The sequence below is a fragment of the Rutilus rutilus genome (assembly GCF_951802725.1).
Source record: "Rutilus rutilus genome assembly, chromosome: 14".
NCBI classification, from domain to species: domain Eukaryota; kingdom Metazoa; phylum Chordata; class Actinopteri; order Cypriniformes; family Leuciscidae; genus Rutilus; species Rutilus rutilus.
The window spans coordinates 26,156,108-26,180,226 of record NC_140219.1 but is presented as its reverse complement, the minus strand read 5'-3'; the positions used below and the strand labels follow the sequence as shown (position 1 = coordinate 26,180,226).

Here is a 24,119-nt window from a genome sequence, read left to right as displayed (position 1 = left end):
GGGACTGTCCTTAAAGGCGCAGTACACGTTTTTCTCTTGTTTGTCTACTGTAGTCAGGGTTGGTAGCAGAGAAACAAAGCTTGTTTGAGCTACACATTTTTTTTAATGAAATGCATCTTTGTCAGAACAGAGAGCAATACAGTACTACATATAAAATATTAGATCTTCCGAGGTTGACAACATTGAATATATCTTACAGTCAATGTGTTTGGAAAAGCGTTTTAATCTCGGCATTTTAAATTTGAAAGCAAAATCGCCTTGCATTGTCTTTTCAGTGGAGTGCATGAAAATAATGATATTGTTTTTGCATTGTGTCGGAATTTACGCACGTCTTATGCAATGCGAAAAGTGTATTGATTGTAGGCTAACCTATTCTATTCCATAAATGTTTGGTTAATGCATTATAACGTGAACCAGCAATGAGTAATTGCAGCATTTATTAGCCTTTTACTTAATAAAAATGTTCGTGTTCATGGTAGTTCACAGGGAATTATAACAACTTTTGCTAAGATCGTCTCTGGTGACTATAACTAAAGGGAATTCCACTATGTCAGCACTTGATTTTGCCCCACCTTCACAGAAGAACTGAAAACAGAAAGAGAAACCAGTTCAATTACGATCACAAGTTCACACAATTCAGCGGTCTTGATTGTTTTGTTTTGTTTTTTTCACAACATTTTCGAGTCATCATGGGTAAGACAAATAATATGTTATGCTAAATAATACCTTACTTAATGTGATACTAATAGTAGCAGGCTAATTACATTAATGTTCTGTTTGTAGCCTAAATCAATTATTTATTGACTTTTTAAAGGCTTTCAGACGATACTTGCCATGTTTTCTCTAGCATGCATTTATGGAGACATCATGAAAATAGACACCACCGGTGCTTCAGACGTGACAGCAAAACAGGATAAATTAACCGTAAAGGGTATGACTGACTAATTGTGTCCAGTAACCAAACTTTGCCAATATATGCACCTTATTGCATTTTATATTAACAATGATTTATTATTTTCAAAGGTGTTGAAGCCTCCAAAAAGCTGGCTGAGCATGATCTGACCCGCATGGAGAAATACAAGAGTATAATCACTAAAGTTGGCAGAGCAAAGCAGATGGACCCGGCTGTGATCGCGGGGATCATATCCAGAGAGTCCAGAGCCGGAGCCGCTCTGAAGGATGGGTGGGGCGACCACGGCAATGGCTTTGGTCTCATGCAGGTTGGTTAGAGGAATGGATCTAGTCTATTTGAAAACAATAACTCCAGGACAGGGAGATCTTAGTATGAGGGATATACTCAAGTGCAAGTGCACATAAGATGACATTTAGGGTGTTTAAACTAAATCTGAAAATAAAATGGAAATACTAATCAGAGACAATACATGCAAAGTTTTAAGAAAGCATTAATGTTATATATTGTTTTGCATTAAGGAACCTAAAAATAATGAGCATTCTTTGGTCTTTTTGTAGACGAGAAAATGTTGGATAGTTTGGAGGGATTGGGAAGTAACACAATATCAACCACATGAATTCAACATATCAAAGCATGTACACAGTTTGTCAGGCCATGTCTCCACCTAATGAGCCAATGCGAAGACTTGTGTTACATAAAAAGATGATGTTGGGTTGTTGTTTTTTTCAATTGTTGTGTAAACTTGATTCAATTATTGTGTAAACTTGATTTTCCCAACTTCCCTTTTCAAAGCAACAGTTCCCCTGCAGTGCTTCCTTAATTTGCCACGTTGACCCAATTTATTAATCTGTAACATATTTAGTTGTTATTCTCTTTATTACTGATGTTTTGTTTTTTTCAGGTTGACAAACGCTACCACAAGCTAGTAGGTGCATGGAACAGTGAGGAACATGTCACACAAGGAACTGAGATACTCATTGGCTACATTAAAGAAATTAAAGCAAAGTTTCCCCAGTGGACCCAAGAGCAATGCTTTAAAGGTCGGGTTAGGATACACTCGTATCGCAGATTATCCATAAATTAACTCTAATTAAAACTTTAATTAACTTACAGTTAGTGGATAAGTCTTGCTTTTTCCAGTTTTTAAGATTTGTATTGATTTATTGATTAATTGGATTGTTGAATTTAACTGTAAAATGTACATTTAGAAGATATCACAAAGGTTTTAGAAGTAATGTTAACTTTGCAGAGTATAAATGTAAATAGTATGTGATCGCCTAGTTTGATTTGAAGTGAGTGTTTCATGTGTAATTTATAATATGTGTTCCAGGGGGAATATCAGCCTACAACGCAGGTGTGAAGAACGTCCGTACATACGAGCGCATGGACGTGGGCACCACAGGCGGTGATTACGCCAATGATGTTGTGGCCCGAGCCCAGTGGTTCAAAAGCAAGGGTTACTGAAGAACAGCATAATCTTTTAACCAAGGGAACCACTGTTCACAGTTCTGTATTCTGTTTTCTGTGTTTTTGGGAATGAAATAAAACTCATTTATTCATTTGATCATGTGTCTTTCATGTAACGTAAATTTAATGAACAGCCTTTCTTCACTGTAAAGCACAAAACGTCTGAGAAGGGAACAAGACGTCTGATGTTGAACATCATGAATGTGTCTGAAGCACGTGTGCAACTATTCCAATCCGGATTGCCGCAGCGTCACTGTGACGGCGCACTGCATTTTATTAGGTGTTGTTTGTCCCATACAGGCCGTTCACTTTTACATGATATTTAATTAAAGGGGTCATATGATGCTTTTCAAAGATCATTATTTCGTATATTGGGTATAATAGAATATGTTAACATGCTTTAAAGGAACACGCCGACTTTTTGGGACTTTAGCTTATTCACCATATCCCCCAGAGTTAGATAAGTCCATACATACCCTTCTCATCTCCGTGTGTGCCGTAACTCTGTCTGACGCACCCACAGCTAGCCTAGCTTAGCACAAAGACTGGAGGTAAACGGCTCCAGCTAGCATACTGCTCCCAATAAGTGACAAAATAACGCCAACATTTTCCTATTTACATGTTGTGATTTGTATAGTCACACCGTGTACAAATAACAAGGTCACATGACACATTCTAACCGTATACATACTGGGAACTATATTCTCAGAAGGCGAAGCACTGCTACTTGGGTGGAGTGATTTGCTCGCAGCACCTGAGAAGCCCCATGGTGAGGAGCAGAGAGTTCGCTTAGAGTTGGAGTAAATCACTCCGCAGAAGTAGCAGTGCTTCGCCTTCTGAGAATATAGTTCCCAGTATGTATACGGTTAGAAGAACAATAATATTGTTTACCTATTTGGAATAGGATAGGAAATATTTACTGAAAAAAATGTCTCCCAGTTAAATTTTTTAGTTTCTTTCCATTGAGATTTGTTTGAACCTTTTTCTCTCTCTTTCCCTTACTCAGTTGAGTGACGAAGTACTGTATTCACATTACTAGCCTACTAGTCTACACTGAGACCAACACTTAGTGCTAACCACGCTTCACTATTGGTGTACAATCACTGAAATGAAACTTAGCTGTACAACCACATAAAAGCTCATACCCCACATAGATCGGTGTCTCTTTTCCCCTGCGTGCCAACATGTCGCAGACTACAAACCCCACTACCCAAAAGGAAGACGTGGACACTTGACTCAGAGGCATTACAGACTGCCTAGCACCCAAGACAATTTAACTGTTATTATTTTTAATAATAATCATAATTCTGAGTAGACTCCTGACATACGATTTAAACCAGAACCACAACCACATGGAACTAGCCAAGATCACCAGGTCCCTAAGCAATGCTTTCACAGCCCAGCTGAAACTGAGCGACAAGCACATAAACCCACATTCAGGAGGAGCACATGCCCAGAGCCGCATAGACAACCTGGAAGTGAAACTGAGTTCCTGAGAGAGCTGATGCACACCCTACGCCGCACATACCAATTCAAAACTAAAGTTCAAGACCAACTCAAAGTGCCCTATGAAGTGGATCAAGAGACAAACAAAACAAACTGAAAAGCTCCAAGAAGCCCTTGCAGTCACTGAACGTGACGAACAAGAATCAAAAGCTGTCCACAAAAGCATCTGGTAGACCGTCTTTGGAACAATCTTCCTAACATTGTCTGGGAAGCAGACACACTCTGTCAGTTCAAATGTAGACTAAAAACACATCTCTTTGGCCTGGCATACACATAACACATTATAGACTTCTATAATTCAATGTTAGGCTGCATAGATTAGGTCAGCCGGAACCGGGATGTACTTGTTACATCATAAGAAGGATAGCGTCTACGCTAATATTAGTCTCTCTGTTTATCCGAGGTTTACCGCAGTCCGCCGGATCCAGGCCGTGTCCAGATCTGATGAAGGACCTGCACCTGGACATGATGACAACGCAGTCCTGAAGTGTTAACTAGTCTCTCCCCTGTGAAGGCCTCCTTCCCTTCCCTTTACCTCAGTACAGATTAAATGTTGTCGGTATAATTACGGTTCGGCGTGGCTACACAGACGCGAAAAAAAAAAAAAGTATGTATTATATATTTTTAAGGCCAGACAAGTAGTGACCGCCAAGGGGGCGTGGCTTAGCCTATATCAGTCCCCAAAATTGCCATTTTAGCAGATTCATCTCCTTCAGCGACACACTTCACGTCTCTGAGTCCTCTGCAAAGCCTTCGCCGTCGAAACAAGCATCACACAGTTAGAGCGTGCAGTTCTACAGCGGACTACGCCTTCACCAAGCAAAGTCGTCTTCCCCTGTCGCCGCTCTGCTGTCGCTATCCGGCGACCAACGCATATATCCTTTGCATTATTATTGCTTTGTTTGCTACTGTGTGTTCACCGCCGGGTTCACACAGTTTAAGAAACGCGAGCGTTGTTCCAAATGCCTCGCTCTTCGTGTGCCACGTGCGGATGCCATCTGCACGAGGTCGACGGACACACAAAGTGCATCTCCCATGCTGAAGCTGCACTCTCTGCCGGTGGCTGCTCAGTCTGTGAGAGCATGCCTGTCTCTGTGCTGCGGACATGGCTAGCTCTCTCTCAAGATGGCGATGGCTAGCTCTCTCTCCATCTCAGTTCCTTCGCCGGTCCTGTTCACTCAGGCAGACCAGCGCCCCTCCCTTCGGGCGGGGGTCTCGTCTCCTTCAGCGGATCAGCTTATTTACTTCCTGCACTCGCGGCTAGCTCTCCTTTTGGACGGCAAACCGCCTCTCGCGCTCCCCCCGTTTCTTTCCCTTTGTTGAGCCTCGACAGAAAAAAGCGCACGGGTAGATGTTCGCGCGGCTAGCTCTCTTTACGACACAAGAGAGCTACCCCACCTCCGGTTCTGCACGTCACTCAGAGCCCTCTCCGTGACTCAGACACAACAAGCAAGTTTTTCAAACGTAACTCGCGCACTCCCCCGTTTCTAATTGAGCCGTGATGGAAGAAGCACACAGTTAGATGTGAACGCGACTATCTCTCTTTACGACATAAGAGAGCTACCCTGCCTTCCTGTTCTGCACGTCACGCAGGGCCCTCTCCGTGACTCAGACACAACAAGTGCGTTTTCATGCCTGTAATCAACCACGCTGAAACGGCTATCTCTCACAACGGCTGTTCTCACTGCGAGAAAAAGCTGCCATTCTCTTGGCGCTTGCGGCTAGCTTTCTGTACGTCAGAGAGCTACCCCGCCCTCGCGCCCAGTTTGCACAGAAACGAGTGAGCCCACGCCGGCCCTGCCTCCCACGTGACTCACTTTCCCAGAGAAAGTATTTTATCCGGTGTTCAGCACCCTCAAAGAGGTCAGCCCTCACAGTTCCCTCTTAGCAGTTGATTGGAGATGCTTAAACTGCACTAAGGGCCCGTTACGAGCACGCAGCCCCTGCAAACTAACGCTGCTTTATCAGAGAACCAATAAGCACAATAAGAGCATTCCTCTGTCAATCCTCAAAAAGACGGAAACTATAGCTGCAGTCTTGGGCCCGCTGTAAAGCGCGCACCACTGCAGACAAACGCTGTTCTCACAGCAGCTCAAACAGAGCGAAAAATAAATGTTTCCCTACAGCCCCTCGCTCACAGGTGGCTGAAAGTGTTCTCAAATCAGTCACCCGGCCCGTTACTAAGCACGTTCCACTGATACCACACACTATCACAGCCGTCATAAGAATATAAAGCAAAAACGGGTTCACGGTTCCCCTTCACTAGGTGGCCCCTTCCCAGTTGTCACTGTCAGCCCAACACTCAATATGTGCACAAATCACAATATAAGGGTATCAGGTCCCCCTGTGTTAGGCGGCCCGTCCCCGAACATGTGTCAAACCCTAGCCACACAAGCCCTGGCCTGGCAAGCCATCCCCGGTGTGTCGAGTTGGGTTATAAACACAATAAAGCGAGGATACTCGCTCTAATTCGCTCGCAGACCCCCAAAGTTGCAGGTGGTCGTCGAGACTTCGGTGAGAAGCGGTGTGTCTCACGTGCTTTGCTCCGAAAATACAAAACCTGTTAGCAAAAGGGGCGATAGAATTAGTCCCCCCCTGTGCTAAAACACTCAGGGTTTTACAGCAGCTATTCTCTAGTTCCGAAAAAAGACGGCGGCATCAGACCCATACTAGATTTGAGACATTTTAACAGGGCTCTCATGAGACGGCCATTCAAAATGTTAACTACCAAACATATGCTTGTGCAAGTTCGCCCGGGGGATTGTTTTTTACTGTGGATCTGAAAGATGCTTAGTGTCACATTCAGATAGCAGGCTTATCAGTACACAGTTCTGCCGTTCGGTCTGTCCCTAGCAGCCCGTACATTACGAAGTGCATGAACGCGGTGCTTTCTCCCCTGAGGCATCAGGGAGTGCGCGTGCTAAATTATCTCGACGGCTGGCTGGTCCTGGCACAGTCGAGAACCGAACTTTTGAAACACAGAGCCTTGATTCTCAGCCATCTGGAATGCCTGGGTCTCAAAATTTACTTATCCAGAGCAAACTGAACCCCAGCCAGAATGTGATCTTTCTGGGCACAGTTATCGACTCTACAACTATGAGAGCGCGGCTTTCACCAGAGTGCGCGCTCTCTATACAGCAGCTGGCAGCCTTCTTCAAGGCAGACGAGCGCACACCCCTGAAAAAGTTTCAGAAACTTCTCTGTCTCAAGGCAGCCGCATCGTCAGTACTCAGTATGGGATTACTGCGCATGCGCCCACTGCAGCACTGGCTCAAACACCGTGTGCCTGCCCATGCACGGCAGTCAGGCAGCCTGCACATCATGGTGAATCACGGTTGCTTGCGGACCCTGATTCCCTGGCGGGCTCAGGACTGGTACCACGAGGGCGTGACCATGGGGGTGAATTCCGGAAGGCAAGTGGTTTTCACAGACGCCTACAACCTACTGTAGGTTGTGGACCGCTGCACGAGGGCAAGCCTGTCTCCGGCCTCTGGTCGAGCACCGAGCAGAGCTTACACATCAACTGCCTGGAAATGAAAGCAGTTTGTTTGGCCCTCAAAGCATTTCTGTCAAACTTCAAAGGACACCACGTCTTAGTCTGCATGCACAACACGTCAGTAGTGTCATACATAAATCGCCATGGTGGTGTCAGGTCGGGCAGCTTGTACACCATGGAGAGAGACCTCCTCTTTTGGGCGCAAGCCAATCTAAGCTCTCTGAGAGCAGCACATATCCCTGGCATTCAGAATATGGGTGCGGATATGTTTATGCATTTCCCCCTGTGTCGATGATCCCCTAAGTCATCAAACAGGTCAGAGAGAACGGATGCCCAGTCCTCCTAGTGCCCCCCCCCCCCCCCCCTCTGGGAATCCAGACCATGGTTCCCAGAGCTGGTTCAGATGACGGACAGAGTCCCCTGGCCGGTACCGCTGAGGAGAGATCTCCTCATGCAGGCGAACAGGACGATATGGCATCCGCGACCTGACTTATGGGCCCTCCATGTGTTACCCCTCAACACGTACCCAGGGACCTCCCTGAGAAGGTCCTGAACACAATCACTGAGGCTAGGGCCCCGTCTACTATGCGCCTCTATGCTCTGAAGTGGTCAGTGTTCTCCTACTGGTGCTCGGACAAACACTTCGAACCCGAGTCATGCGAGTTATCGGTCGTACTCTCCTTCCTTCAAGAGCTGTTGGATGCGGGCCGCTCCCCATCCACGCTCAAAGTGTATGTGGCAGCCATTGCAGCTCATCATGCTCCGGTGGCTGGCCAATCGCTAGGAAGAATCGACTTGGTCTTACGGTTTCTGAAGGGAGCGGGGAGGATGAAACCCTCTAGGCCTCCGTCTGTGCCGTCATGGGACCTCTCCACGGTCCTTGGGGCCCTGAAAGGACCACCTTTTGAACCGCTCCAGTCGGTTGATCTCAAACTACTCTCGCTAAAGACTGCTCTCCTGCTGGCACTGGCATCTATCAAGCGAGTGGGGGATCTGCAGGCGCTCTCTGTGAGCCCCTCATGTTTGGAGTTTGTGACTCCAAAATCACCCTCAAACCCAGGCATGTTTTCACAGACGCCTACAACCTGTGTTGTGGACCGCTGCACGAGGGCAAGCCTGTCTCCGGCCTCTGGTCAAGCACCGAGCAGAGCTTACACATCAACTGCCTGGAAATGAAAGCAGTTTGTTTGACCCTCAAAGCATTTCTGTCAAACCTCAAAGGACACCACGTCTTAGTCTGCACGCACAACACGTCAGTGGTGTCATACATAAATCGCCATGATGGTGTCAGGTCGGGCAGCTTGTACACCATGGAGAGAGACCTCCTCTTTTGGGCGCAAGCCAATCTAAGCTCTCTGAGAGCAGCACATATCCCTGGCATTCAGAATATGGGTGCGGATATGCTTTCGCGGGGCAACACTCCCCTAAGCGAGTGGTCCCTGAACCCCCAGAATGTCCGTCTGATATGGAATGTGTTCGGCGAGGCAAAAGTCGACCTTTTCGCCTCGAAAGACAACACTCTTTTCGAAGAACAGGGAGGCGCTGGCCCACCCCTGGCCCAACCGTCCCGTTTATGCGTTTCCCCCTGTGTCGATGATCCCCTAAGTCATCAAACAGGTCAGAGAGAACGGATGCCCAGTCCTCCTAGTGCCCCCCCCCTGTGGGAATCCAGACCATGGTTCCCAGAGCTGGTTCAGATGACGGACGGAGTCCCCTGGCCGGTCCCACTGAGGAGAGATCTCCTCATGCAGGCGAACAGGACGATATGGCATCCGCGACCCGACTTATGGGCCCTCCATGTGTTACCCCTCAACACGTACCCAGGTACCTCCCTGAGAAGGTCCTGAACACAATCACTGAGGCTAGGGCCCCGTCTACTAGGCGCCTCTATGCTCTGAAGTGGTCAGTTTTCTCCTACTGGTGCTCGGACAAACACTTCGAACCCGAGTCATGTGAGGTATCGGTCGTACTCTCCTTCCTTCAAGAGCTGTTGGATGCGGGCCGCTCCCCGTCCACGCTCAAAGTGTATGTGGCAGCCATTGCAGCTCATCATGCTCCGGTGGCTGGCCAATCGCTAGGAAGAATCGACTTGGTCTTACGGTTTCTGAAGGGAGCGGGGAGGATGAAACCCTCCAGGCCTCCGTCTGTGCCGTCGTGGGACCTCTCCACGGTCCTTGGGGCCCTGAAGGGACCACCTTTTGAACCGCTCCAGTCGGTTGATCTCAAACTACTCTCGCTAAAGACTGCTCTCCTGCTGGCACTGGCATCTATCAAGCGAGTGGGGGATCTGCAGGGGCTCTCTGTGAGCCCCTCCTGTTTGGAGTTTGTGACTCCAAAATCACCCTCAAACCCAGGCATGGCTATGTAAAGTGCTCTCAACACCGTTTAGAGCACAGGTTATTAGGGGTGGGAGAAAAGGTTGATGCATCGCGATTCATTATCCAACTATTCAGAATCGATTCTCAAAAATTCAGAATCGATTCTGTGTTCAATTCAAACTGCCACTTCACCACTGTGAGCGCGCGTGGTCACTGGCCAAACAGAAAAACCTGTTGATAGATGAACGTTCGTATGCTGGTTAATTGGCTTCGTTTAAGATAAAATGGACAAACTACGACCTGCTCCATCAAATTTGAAATCGACTGTGTAGCAACATTTTGGATTTTCTGAAGACACAGAAAAAGGTGTCGTTGATAAAAGCCATACTGTGTGCAAAGTCTGTGGCACCAAATTCAAATATTTCAGCAACACGACTAATATGAAGAAACATATTACGCGGTTCCACTCAGAGCTGGAGAAACAGCATTCTGTTCCAATCACGAACACTCCCGGTTACAGTCAAAGGACCCTCGAGCAAGTAGCAAAGCTTCCACCGAATTCTGAAAAGGCGAAACGAATTACCTGGTCAGTGGCGGGTTTTATTGCCAAAGATTTGCGCCCTTACTCCGTTGTGGATAACCAAGGATTTCGCATGATGTTACAGGTACTTGAGCCATGATACAGTTTGCCCTCACGTCGTTATTTTAGTGAGACAGCAGTCCCCGCACTCTACAGTGAGTGTAAAGATCACATCTTAGAATCCCTAAGTAATACGGACAGTGTGGCAATAGCATGCGATGCATGGACATCAATTACAACAGAATCGTATGTCACTATTACGGCACACTACATTACAGATGAGTGGAAGCTTGCGGCTTGTGTTCCGCAAATGAGCGAAAGTCAGAACAGGGGCAAATATTGCTGACCTATTGCACAATATTTCAAACGAATGGAAAATTCTGAACAAAGACTTAGTTTTGGTGATTGACAATGCTTCTAACATGGCTGTTGCAGCACAGCTCGGCAAGACAACTTAATCTTCCGTGTCACAAATTGAAATCAGACGTCATCAGTAGATGGAACAGCGCATACGAGATGCTTGAAAGATTTCTTGAACAACAGCCGGCTGTCTGTGCTGCGTTACTATCACAGGAGGTGAGAAAAGGCGCGGCTGAAATCTTCACTCTCACGGAATCCGATATTTCATGCACTGAGGATGTAATAAACTCTCTTAAGCCTATGAAAGATGCCACCCTTCTAATGTCAGAGCAGAGCAGCCCCACAGCGTGTTTAATTGCCCCATTGCATGCTAAACTGATCCAGGACATGAAAGAAAACACTGAGGAAAAATCAGTGATGATCAGGGAGATAACGGATGATCATTTGAGGACCTCAGCAAAAGGTACACCACTGAGCAGGAGACTAGCCTTCTTAACAGATGTGCTTCTCTTGACCCGCGCTTTAAGGCACTGCCTTTTCTTTCCAAAGAAAAAAGAGAGGAAACTTACAAAACAGTGATTACTGAAGCTTCATCATTTCAAGAGGTAATTATTTTTAATTTAATTCTAAGTTTTAGCATGTGACATTACAGAGTGCAATATTACTGTCTTAATATTATTAAGGCTTATTTGTGTGATTATTTCATGTCTTCAATTTATTAAATGAATCTCTCTAATTTCTCTAAATATTTTAATATTTATCAGTGTGTACAAATAATGTATACTTTGGATTATTGGAACAGTTATTTTTGATCTACACTCATTTTCTTGTAATTGCTTAAAAGCAGGAATATGGGGCAAAAGAGCATGTCAATCTAGAAGACAGCACAGTGAAAGAAGCCAACATCTCAGTGATCCCACAGCCTGAGTTGTAGGATGACTGTCCTACTACTTCAAAAGGAAGAGCTTCATCTCTGCTTCAGTCTGCTGGGATAGACCTTATCTGATGCTTCAGATACACCACATCATCATCAGTCAGCCTGTGCCTTGGTTGAAGAGGAGATGACCAGATATTGCAGTACCCCACCACTCCCTCTAACAGAGGACCCCCTCAACTGGTGGCATGTCAACAAGGTGTCATTTCCTTTGCTCTCCAAAATGGCAAAGAGATATTTATGCATTCCTGCAACCAGTGTCTCTGCAGAGAGAGTCTTCTTCACTGCAACATGTGGACCAACTGCTATTCCTACACAAAAACTTAAACTTAAAAGTATAATATAAAAGATTAACTATGGTAGGCCTAGATGTTGAATATTTAAGTTTGTATTTAATTTGTCCCCTGACGTTTTTTTTCTGCATTAGCCTATGTTTTAAAGATTTTTTTTGTGGCTCTAACCAAAGTAAACTTTTTTTGCTTTAAAGAAATCTTTTTGTTAAAATGTTCTAAAGAAACTGAAAAATTGTCACACTTAGTTGTAAATTGAGAACTGTTTATTCTTAATGATTGTTCTTTGCAATTGTATGGCTTACCATGTTTCATTCAGAGCTTGTTAATCCTGAATATAACTTTGTTCATAAAATAAAAGTATTGAAAGAAATCTTCATAATCATTTTTAATATGGCAATACTGTCAAACAGATATTCTAACTATAAACAAAAAGCATAGAAACTCCAATGTTGGTTAAAATGTAAAGTTCATGTATTTGCACAGCAGGATAATTAGTTAACAAAAATGTATGTTAAGAATCGTTTTGGGAATCGGATCGTTACTCCCAGAATCGGAATCGGATCGGATCGTTAAGTGCCTTAATATTCCCACAGGTTATCACATTATTATCTCTTCCCCCTTCCGCAGAGGATGGGGAGGCTAATTTGCTCTGTCCCGTTAGAGCACTGAAAATCTATCTGGAGCATTCTGTGTCTTTTAGACAATCAGAACAGCTCTTTGTCTGCTTCGGTGGCCGATCCAAGGGATCTCCAGTCACGAAGCAAAGGCTATCCAGATGGATAGTAGATGCAATATCTCTAGCATATAGCTCAGTGGGTCAGGTTTGCCCTATTGGTACTAGAGCCCATTCGACTAGAGGCATGGCCTCATCTTGGGCTTGGTCCTCTGGGTTTCCTATTCAGGACATTTGTGCGCCGGCCGGCTGGTCCTCTGTCACAGTGTCTGGTTTGTGTTCCCTAGGTAACCACTAGAGGTCCTCTTCCCCCACGGTGTCTTTCTCTCATAACTACATTTCCCATCATCCTGTTCTGTCACTCATTGATCACTGCACTCAGCTGTTTCCCGTCACCTTGTTAGTATCTGTGTGTATATATACCCTGTCTGTCCTTGTTTAATGTCACTACACTTCTGGAAGTTTGTTTCTCGTTTGTTTCTCGACCCTTGCCTGGACTGGATTCTGAGTACGGATTACCCTATTAAATACTGCATTTGGATCTTACCTTTCCGTGTGTGTGATCGTGACATCCTCGCTTTCCACATTTGTGAAATTCTATAACATGTCAATGTTCATAAGTGTAACCAAGGTTACCAACTCATCCATATAAAACCTATGAGAAAAAAAAAGAGACAAAAGTCATATTTACATATAATTTTTTTATTACTTTAGTGTTTAAGAAATTAAATATTGATGAAATATGTAAATGTAACAAATTAGAAAAAATAAATAATTTGATCAGTTCAGATAAGCTCTGCCCATTGGTTGCAGCATGACTAGCGCGGGTTAGAGGAGTGAGAGTCACTTGTCACAGAGAAATCGTGAAAATGGCCGCGCTGAGCAGTGATGCACGTCAATTGCAGTTGAAAAGTTGATAAAGTAAGTGAAAACTAGATTAATAACTGAAACCAGGATAATGTTGATATCGTTGCCTGAAAATAGTTGATTAAATAGTTGTCGTTGCATTGTATTGAATCCAGGGATTAAATGAGAAGTCGAGCTGATTCATTCGACGAAAACCGTTCGAACAGATTCATCTGAGATTTTCTAATCAATAGCACTTTATTCTTGGTAAGTGAGTTCATAAACTACTTGAATTAGTTATAGGTGTGTATTAATCAGTGTTTTATGGTTTAAAACGATGCTGTGCTATATACTTTTTGAGATGTATTTAGGTAAAGTGATTGAAGTGATAAATTGAGAATTTATTTGCTGCTTAAAAGTGTTTTTGCACGTTGTTGAATTCATGAGCGTAATGTGTGTAACGCAGCTCACGTGGAGTTTTGCTAGCCATGTGTTACGAGCTATAGGCTAATTGAGTGCACGTCATTTTCAGACGTCATTTTCTTCATTTTAGCTAATTTTTGTGTTTCTATTAGAGTTAAAAAAGGGTAATAAGCACTGATAAATGTGTATGTATTAATTTTGAAGGATTTGTTGTGATAAAAATCATAATTTGAAGTGTTAATGTTGTTTAAATGGAATTAATTGTGATTAATTGTTATTTTTCTGCCTTGTCTTTGCAAGGTTGGGTTTTTTTCTTTTCTTTTTTTTCTTTTTTCTTTTGTTGTTCCTGTCTGTGATATTCTTTTGAAAGTGAACAAGCAGTTCTGAGTTTGAACTGTAACTGAAACTGGCGGGCCAACCTGGTTTTTCCTGAACTTGGAAAACATTTCATGTTTCATCAAAGTGGTAGGACCACATGTACTTTTTTTTTTTTTTTTTTTTTTTTTGGGACATTGTTGCATCTGTGAACAAGAAGTATTTATTTTTCCTCCCTCTCATTCATCTCGGAGTTGCGTATCGGTATTTTATAACTGAACACTGAAACGAGTGCAAAGGACATTGAACTGAGCTAAACGAGCCATTTCTGATCCTGACTCTGATTTGGTGTGTCATTGGACATTTCACCTGAAAATTTGTCTGCATTGTCATTTTATTTTATTAAAGAGTAAATAACTATAATTAAAACAAGCTACAACCTAATTTATCTAAAGTAAATAGAGTTAACCACAGAACTATTGAGCACGAGGTCAATTATCTAATTTAAATTGGTTTATTTCAAGTCATTTAACTGTGTTTGTGAATTTTCATTGAAGCTATTGACTTTTTTATTTTTATTTTTTTTTCTCAAACTGAAACGACTTAATACTATATATATATATATATATATAGATATATATAATATATATATATATAGATATATATATATATATATAGATATAGATATAGATATAGATATATAAATACTTACCTTTTTCCAACTATATCTGTCTTCTGTGATTATTTCCCTTGTCTTGCTGCAACACTGGCTCAAGAGCGAACATAGCCTTCTGATCTGGTCCAAGACATTAGAAACTGGTTTATGTTAAGACTGTAGGCCTGTTACATAAGCACACCATTAATTTTTTAGTATAAAACCCGCCTCTGGCCGGTTATGATATCCCTTATACAAAAAGACCCGACGGTGTCCGGTCTTATTGATATATTAGGTTGGATATGGGTGTATGGAAGATATATATTATCAGGCCCGACGGTGTCCGGCCTTTTTCAATATATATAATTGGGTTCTGGCATGTTTCTGTGAGCTCAGGGATCTTGAGCCGCAGTAGGCAACCAGTTACTTAGTGCAGCGTTTTACATGGCGTCCCCACTGCGTATAGCTACGCAATATGAAGTGACCGTTCTCGAAAGGGAACGTACTCGGTTACTATCATAACCTCGGTTCCCTGAGAGTTAGGGAACGAGTATTCAAAGCCGGCCGCACTATAGTAACATGGCAAGTATGTCGCTTCAGTCGATGTAACCTGCTAAAATGGCGATTTCGGGGACTGATATAGGCTAAGCCACGCCCCCTCGGCAGTCTCTGACGTGTTTTGGTGCGTTGCTAGCTCATTGGCGCACACATCAGAGGCGCCCGTGCCTTTGGATGTGCAGTTGCCGCAGCACAGCCAATGAGTGAGCCAGACACTCACTGTGCTAGCTGTGCAGCTGCAAATGCGTTTTACATTTTAGGCTTCAGAATTTTCGAGGAAAAGGAGTTCCCCACTGCGTATAGCTACGCAATACTCGTTCCCTAACTCTCAGGGAACCGAGGTTACGATAGTAACCGAGTACATTTGCTCTGTATGTGTCTGCTTCTTCCTTATTTCTCCAGTGTTTGCCAATGTCTTCATCTCAACACATAGCCTTATTAATTAAAAAACAAATTAATTAATTAATAATTACGTTTGAGCTAAATTGACCTGTTTCCCTTACATTAGTTAAAGCAGCACTCAGTAGCTTCGGGATTTCTACGCTGTATTCTCACTTTTTGCTCGCAGGTTTCTCTCTAGAGCTCCCCCCACAGCTTCGGAATAGATATTTGACAACACTGTTGTAAAAACTCGTTGGTGATTCTCAGACACCAGAGGCTAGTAGATCAACGACATCAAAGCAGATGGGACATTCTTTAAAACGTCTTCTTCATTCAGGTTCGGACAGCGTGAGGGAGCGCAATAATGATGGCATTTTAGCAGATTTCTTTTGGCCGTAAAGCAGTTGTTTACATCGCGAGACCTGATATCACACGATACTTCCTGACGCGGCGGCCGGTGGCCCGCCGCCCCAAAGTTGCAAGTGCGTATTTTCCGCTCACGGGCACCAGGGGGGTGCGAAACGACCACCATTCAACCCGAAGTAAGTATTATAACCATTCCAATGACTCCGAAGCTGTTCAGTTAAGGTAAAAAAGTTACTTAGTTCACCTTTAACTACTTTAGTTAACATGAACTAAGAATTAACAATAATTCTACAGCATTTATCCTATTAATCTTAGTTCATTTTTATTTCAACATTTACTAATACCTTATTAAAATCAAAAGTTGTATTTGTTAACATTAGTTAATGCACTGTGAACTAACATGAAGGACTGTATTTTTATTAACTAACATTAATAAAGATTAATAAATACTGTAACAAATTTACTGCTCATTGTTAGTTCACTTTAGTTAATACATTAATTGTTAACAAATGAGACCTTATTGTAAAGTGTTACCAAATAAATCAATAAAAATGACTTAATCTGGCTTTGTATTAAGTGCTAGAAGACGGCTGCCAAATTTGATACATTTGTATTGGGGCCCATAACTAAACAAATAGTACAAGCATTTGATCAAGGAAGTTGAAATTTGGCATGCTTTTACACTGGTACGAGTGCCAACATTTCCAGATAAAAATACTTTTTTTACCACAACCTTTTATTTCTCTTCACTTTCTTCTCCTGCCTAATAGCAAAGTTAGGGATTCACTTGTCATCAAGTTGGTTCATCAAAAGTAGCTAAACCTTTTGAGGTGTATGAAATGTCCACTTGATAAATCTGCAAACTTATGATTCCCTAGACAACAACATAGTGTTGGCCAGATCCGGCCCACATCTGGTACCCGTTGAATCCACATGTACCAGATGTGGCCCTGATCTGGGTAGACACTATGTTGCTGTCTGGGTCACTGCGCTTCGGTGTACTTAGAATATAAAAAGGATTCAAAATTTTGCAACATTCACAGTTGCAAATTTTGTAACCTTACATTTCTCCACACATTTATTTTTTTAAAAAAAAAAGAAAAAAGAAGAGAGACCACACCCTCTGTGATCATATATAATCTCGTCTTGCAGCAGTCTGATTTAGTGACAGGACTCATCAAACTCAGTGATTTGATCTCACACAGCAGTTCTAAGTCATGGGTAAGTTATAAAATAGCAGGTACTTTGTGTGTTTTATCTGATATTGTCTGAATTATGAGGAACTTTTTGTGATTGTGTGCATAGGGTTAGGGTTAGTGCTTGTGTGCATATTTACTTAATGATTGAAAGAGCTTCAGGACATATTTTCCATGTTGTTTCTAGCATGCATTTTTGGAGACGTCATGAAGATAGACACCACCGGTGCATCAGAGAATACAGCAAAACAGGATAAATTAACCGTAAAGGGTGAGAATTCATGACTGCATCCAACTCACATGTGATTTTGTTTATTTTTTATTACCAATATATGGAATATTAACAATAATTTAAACTAGGGGTTGAAGCCTCTAAAAAACTGGCTGAGGTTGATCTGACCCGGATGGAGAAATACAAGAGTATAATCACTAAAGTTGGCAGAGCAAAGAAGATGGACCCGGCTGTGATCGCGGGGATCATATCCAGAGAAACTAGAGCTGGAAATTTACTGAAGAATGGATGGGATTCTACAGGCAATGGCTTTGGCCTCATGCAGGTTTAGATCTAATCTATTTGAAAATAATTCACAGATAGACTTCATGTATGAGGTTCATGTAAGAGTTTGCATAAAACAAGTTTCCAACTAAAGTTTTAGTCTAAACATAGTCTGAACATAAGTGTTTAAACTAAAGTTTACTAATCACCCATGCAACCAATTACCTTTTTTCTTCTTCCAGGTTGACAAACGCTACCACACTCCAGCAGGTACATGGGACAGTGAGCAGCATATCACACAAGCTACTGAGATTCTCATTGGCTTCATTAAAGAAATTAAAGCAAAGTTTCCCCAGTGGACTCCAGAGCAATGCTTTAAAGGTAGGCTATATTTACTCAAGAGATAAATAAAGATAAATAGCATTACAAAAAGATGAATAAATGCAGATAGCAAATTGTACCATCCAGTCTTGAATGGGTTACATATTGAATCTCCTGTAAAGTGCTAAATGTATGTTTATGTGTGAGCATGTTAAAGGTAAAAAATTCAACTCAGGTTGAGTTGCAAAAAGGAAGAAACCACAGGTAAAACATTAAACTCACAGAAACCACAGATGCAACTTGTTTTAGAAACTACATACATCAGACATATATCACCAAAGAAGTGCAAAATAGCTTTTCATAGATGAATATTGATGAATTAATTGATTAATACATGTTTTTACTTTGATGCATTAACTGAAAAACTTTATTATAAAACTTACCATTTTTTTAATAATTCTTTATAGGTATTCAAAAATCTAAATAGAATGTCATCTATTCATCTATCTATTCACTAACTTCTGGTTAAGTTAGTGTTTCATGTCTCAGTTATAGTATAATGTTTGTTCCAGGTGGAATAGCAGCCTACAACAAAGGTGTGAGTAGAGTCACTGCTCAGTATGAGAATATTGATGTGAAAACGCCACACCTTGATTACTCCAATGATGTTGTTGCCAGAGCCCAGTGGTTCCGAAGCAAGGGTTACTGAAGAACAGCGGTTTCTGAGCTGTTAAACTCTAACATTTATTAAATAGACCCAGTATATTAACTTCACTTGATTACTCCTCTTTATTGCAGTTTATGTATTAGTATGATCAGTAAAATACACATACAGGTCAAAAGTTTGGAATAATTAAGATTTGTTCATGTTTTTGAAAAATGTCGTATGCTCAACATGGCTGCATGTATTTGATTAAAAATACAGTAAAAACTGTACTCTGAAATATTATTAGTATTACCATTTAAAATAACTGTTTTCTATTGTAATACATCTTAAAATGTATTGATTCTTGTGATGAAAAAGCTGAATTTCCAGCAGCCATTATTTTTCTTTCAGTATTTTTTTATTTCCAGTAATCTAGCCAAATTGCATATGGCATGATGAAATAAACAAATATTTCACTCAAATCATCATTGTTATGAACAGTCTTTCCATATCCACATTAAAATGACCTCATATTCTACATTGCTCTCGGAAGTCAATAGTATCCAACTGGAGAGCTATAAACTACATCAGTTTCTGACCGGCAGAGACAGGCCAGCAGGTTCACATTAGGAAGTACATTAGGATGCTTTCATTGCTTGGTTCAAAGCTACCCCTCCCCTGCCTCCACTAGATTCTATTCAAACTCTGTTTTTGGGTCAGAACTGTACATATGCATCATCAAACATTCAGATTTCAAAAGCAGTTTGCTTTCATTGTGACAAGACTGGGTTGATTACATTAAATAGACAAGTATCTTTACACTGGGAATTCCAACATGAGATCTTGACATCTAGTTTCCCCTATTTGGACCTAATAGGTGGAGATGGAAGGTTTAGCCAGATCTTAACTCTACCCCTAAACCTAACTGGGTCAAGCTCCACACATTTGGCACTGCTGTGAGCACCACTTGATTTCAGCAGTACTGATTACAACATGATTACAATGGGAAATACGCAAGCTTTGTTTCCAAATGTCCAAAGTACAGATACCGTGACAATGGTGAAACTATTACATGCACAATTGAACAGACTGTCACTATCAACTGCAGCAGATATTAATACCCAAACTATAGTGAAAACACTATTTATTGGTATGGTAACAAGATCAGCAGTTTAAGACATTAAATTCGTAAGCAAATTACACAAGACACTTCTCTTTAAATACAAACAAGACTTTAACTATTCTAACACATAAACTAATATCTAACATATAAACACTTGCACAATACACATTCAAACGAGTTGCAAAAAGGAAGAAAGTGAGGAAAGAATGAATTTTAAGAGAGTGAAATTATGAAATCCTAAATTATTAGCAATGTAATTTATAAGACCTAACCTGAATGAACCATAAATCATAAATTTAACCCTTTATATCAATGCACCAGTTCTGAGACGTTACTTGCTTTTGTTGTTTGTGTCTTTGATGGGAATTCCCTTCTGTGGCGTCCATCTTGAGTAATGACTTGGGAAGCCAATCACGTTGTAATGTGTTGCCAGATGAATGGAAAAGAAGGCTGTGTCCCAATGCAAAGGCCACGTTTTCAAAGGCCGCGAAGGTCGGACTGTGTTGTTAAATGGGACGGTCTAGCATACGGAGGATTGCACTTCTCGCCAATCAACTGTGACAGCTACCGTTGATGAGTGACAGTAATGTTTAGACTTTTTTGATGTTTTTTGACTAGTGTTTGTACTAGACTTTTTTATGAACCCTGTCTGAAAACAAAACAGGGTTCACAAACTCTCTAAATATGTTCAGCATGGTCCGTTTCTGTATATAATATAGATATGAACATAACTAGTATAAGTATATAACTATATAGTATATCAACTATATATAATCGCATCTTAGTAAGATATGTCAACATTTGCTTTAAAGTGTCCTTTTTTTACATTTGTATCATTAGATATTTGAGTAAGTTGAAACCCAATACTTACGTTTAAAAGTGTAATTCGGCAATCTCTCAAATAAATCCCGTCGTCACTGGCGCGCAATCAATTTTGGAGTAGGCAAGGCCACGAAGGAACCATCTGTTGTTATCCTTCATTTCAGAGGAAACGAAGGACGCATTTGGAGGCCGCATTTAGAGCCTTCGAATTGGGACAGCCTTCGTCGCGCCGCGGTTACGGAATCAGCCTTCAAATGCAGCTTTCGAAGGATGCAGCCTCTGAATTGAGACGCAGCAGCAGTCTCGTGGCTAAAGTTTGAAGTTTGAGGCGAGGAAAGACTATAGAGTTGTTGACTGAAGCTTTGCGGCAAAAAAGCTTTCGACTGGACATAACTATTTTATATATATATATATATATGTTATATGTGTTTGGGCACGTAATATCAGGAAGCAACATAATACACACATGACGACAGGAGGATGATGGCGGTGCGCAAATCGAGTTTTCCCTCCCACTTCTGCTGGTTTTACTGAGATCTCTTATCCCATGCAAATTGGCCATTATTATTACAGACGTCCTGTGGTAAAATTACATTACTCCATCTACCCTTGTAGAGTTAATCCTGTCCGAATAGGGCTTTAGAAATAAAGACTCTCAACAGAAAAGAAAAGGAACTAATTAAAGAAAGAAAAGAAAATTTAAGTGAGGCTAGATCAGTCGGCTTGTTTCTTCATGATGGTGTTCTGACCAATTAGGTATCGTATTTGGTTCAAGATGTGACTATTTCTCCTCCTCTTACATAAGGAGGAGAAATCAATTAGACTGCGCTCAGGCACGGCACGCATTAGCCATAATTTTAAGTTCATCATCAACAGTAATCATAATGGAGCACATTTTAATATCAAGCAAAAGACAGAGGCTTCAAACACATCTCAGAATAGCTCAGAAAATAACAACATACTATTCTCTTGTAATCTTCCATTGGTGAGTAGCTACTTTGGGGGCTTAAAAGCCCCCATAAACTCACAGCGAAGTTCGAAATACAGCAGTACACTGTTAGCAAACATCCCAGCGCTCCCCACACTGCCGAGAGCAGCAATTAGTAAAAGTGCTGCAAGCTTTCCTCTCATCAACAAAACTGTCACATTAGCATGGTAAAGCAAGGAGGTGAATGTAGAGAGAATAGTCGCGGTAATCCATTTACTAAAAAGGGTCCAGGAAGGAGGGTCCAGTCCTCCAATAGGCAGAGTCCATCTGGGAGCCGGCAGAGGAGGCCACAGCTGAACAGGCCAAAAACAGAGCCAGAGGTCTGAAGATCCATGGCAGAGCCTTAAGAGGTTGGAGACCAAAGCTTGGAGGAACAAGGTGGAGCCAGGACCAGCAAAGATGAAGGACCTTGGAGGCTATGTATATAGTTCAAGTGTATGACACCTGAGTGTGGTTCTACAATAAACAAATAAATCTAACTCATAACATAAAAACAACATAAATGTGCAATTAACATAAACAGCTCAACAAAAATTTTTGAGTCATGACAGCTCTATAATGGGCGTTCAGACTTGCCACAATTAGGCAAGGCAAGGCAAGGCAAGTCAAGTTTATTTATATAGCACATTTCATACACAATGGCAATTCAAAGTGCTTTACATAGAAGAAATTAAAATAATAAAAGAAATAATTAAAACAGTTTAGAAAAATAAAATACAGTACAAACAGTCGGACGAACAGTGGCACAGTGCTCATTCAGTAAATGCATAGCTAAACAGATGTGTTTTGAGTCTGGATTTGAATGTGATTACTGTAGGAGCACGTCTGATCTCCTCTGGAAGATGGTTCCAGCTGCGGCTGGCATAATAGCTAAAAGCAGATTCGCCATGCTTAGAGTGAACCCTTGGTATTTCTAGCTGATATGATCCTAATGATCTGAGTGATCTGTTGGGTTTATATTCAGTGAGCATATCTGCAATATATTGAGGTCCTAGGCCATTGAATGATTTATATACCAGTAATAATACTTTAAAATCAATCCTAAATTTAACTGGGAGCCAGTGTAAAGACCTGAGGACTGGTGTGATATGTTCATATTTTCTGGTTCTGCTCAGAATCCTGGCGGCAGCGTTCTGTATGAGCTGCAACTGTCTTATGGTCTTTTTGGGAAGGCCAGTGAGGAGTCCATTACAATAATCCACCCTGCTGGTGATGAAAGCATGAACAAGTTTCTCTAGGTCTTGTCTGGAAACAAAGCATCTAATTCTTGCAATATTTTTCAGATGATAGTATGCTGATTTAGTTATTGCTTTGACATGACTACTGAAACTAAGCTCTGACTCTAGTGTCACACCAAGATTCCTGACTTGATGTTTAGTTGTTTGACCCCTAGAGTGAAGGTATGCGTTCACCTTAAGAACTTCATCTTTGTTTCCAAACGCAATGACTTCAGTTTTGTCTTTGTTTAATTGAAGAAAGTTTTGACACATCCAACTGTTTACTTCATCAATGCATTGGCACAGGGAGTCAATGGGGCTGTAGTCGTTAGGCGATAGGGCTAAGTAAATCTGTGTGTCGTCTGCATAGCTGTGGTAAGAGATTTGGTTCTTTCTCATTATTTGGCTCATTGGGAGCATATACAGGTTGAACAGGAGTGGTGCAAGAATTGAGCCTTGAGGGACTCCGCATGTCATGGATGTCCACTCAGACTTATGGTCTCCTATACTCACATAATAACCTCTCCCATCTAAGTATGACCTGAACCATTTTAGGACTATCCCAGAAAGCCCCACCCAGTTTTCCAGCCTGTCAAGAAGTATGTTATGATCGACAGTGTCAAATGCAGCACTGAGGTCGAGTTGCAGGTCGAGTCTGAGGTCGAGTATTAACAAAATATTTCACGTAATATAGAAAACACACTGTGATATTACATGAAATATAACTTAGCAGCAGATTAACAAGCTAAACAGTGAATGATTTACATAATAATAATATAATTAACAGTCAAATGACACTCACTGTTTTTAATGACGCACATTCAAGAATCTTCACGAAGCATCAGCGAGAAATTAATAATTATGCACCATCAGCTGTCAATCAAGATTACAAATATTCTCCCCATAGTTCACAATGTGAAGGAGCTGCAGAAAGAGATATTATTCTGTCTTAATTTGCTGCTTTCATAAGTAAGATTGTAGGACCGCATGCTTTCACTCCGCTATTACCAAACTTGAGCTACTTCACTCTAATCACAACTCTTGTTGCTCTCGCACAATCTCTGATTGGACCACACCTCCTCAAGTCAAATCAATGACCAACCTAATAACTGTACAGCCCTTATAGTAAAAGAAAACAAAATGAACATGGGCTTTGGGCCGCCCACAAATCTGGTAGACAAAAACACAGTGCCCACTCCTCAGAGCACTCTCTGCAATTGCTCATC

The 24,119-nt window shown here is 41.7% G+C and overlaps 2 protein-coding genes across 3 annotated transcripts; both read left to right on the top strand.

Moving 5' to 3' along the window:
- The first annotated feature begins 243 nt into the window (after nucleotides 1–243).
- LOC311303305 (lysozyme g-like) lies at nucleotides 244–2,477 on the top strand. 2 transcript variants are annotated; one of them, XM_084429731.1, is made up of 5 exons: nucleotides 244–693; nucleotides 815–931; nucleotides 1,024–1,220; nucleotides 1,815–1,953; nucleotides 2,244–2,477. In XM_084429731.1, exons 1-5 carry the CDS (start codon nucleotides 690–692, stop codon nucleotides 2,375–2,377), a joined length of 591 nt encoding a protein of 196 aa, XP_084285857.1. In that variant the 5' UTR covers nucleotides 244–689; the 3' UTR covers nucleotides 2,378–2,477. The 2 variants fall into 2 exon arrangements, with proteins under 2 accessions (XP_084285857.1, XP_084285858.1); XM_084429732.1 differs by having other exon boundaries at nucleotides 567–693; nucleotides 848–931.
- A 14,737-nt stretch (nucleotides 2,478–17,214) lies between these two features.
- Nucleotides 17,215–19,225, top strand: LOC311303102 (lysozyme g-like). The gene is made up of 5 exons (XM_084429375.1): nucleotides 17,215–17,305; nucleotides 17,468–17,551; nucleotides 17,641–17,837; nucleotides 18,019–18,157; nucleotides 18,670–19,225. The coding sequence occupies exons 1-5, from the start codon at nucleotides 17,302–17,304 to the stop codon at nucleotides 18,804–18,806; spliced, it is 561 nt and encodes a 186-aa protein (XP_084285501.1). The 5' UTR covers nucleotides 17,215–17,301; the 3' UTR covers nucleotides 18,807–19,225.
- Nucleotides 19,226–24,119: the final 4,894 nt, after the last annotated feature.

What these genes read in the sequence shown, in the direction of transcription:
- LOC311303102 (XM_084429375.1), top strand. An exon ending in ATGGCTTTGGCCTCATGCAG is followed by an intron (nt 17,838 to 18,018) that starts GTTTAGATCTAA and finishes TTCTTCTTCCAG; the next exon opens with GTTGACAAACGCTACCACAC. An exon ending in TCCAGAGCAATGCTTTAAAG is followed by an intron (nt 18,158 to 18,669) that starts GTAGGCTATATT and finishes TGTTTGTTCCAG; the next exon opens with GTGGAATAGCAGCCTACAAC.
- LOC311303305 (XM_084429731.1), top strand. An exon ending in GGATAAATTAACCGTAAAGG is followed by an intron (nt 932 to 1,023) that starts GTATGACTGACT and finishes TTATTTTCAAAG; the next exon opens with GTGTTGAAGCCTCCAAAAAG. An exon ending in ATGGCTTTGGTCTCATGCAG is followed by an intron (nt 1,221 to 1,814) that starts GTTGGTTAGAGG and finishes TGTTTTTTTCAG; the next exon opens with GTTGACAAACGCTACCACAA.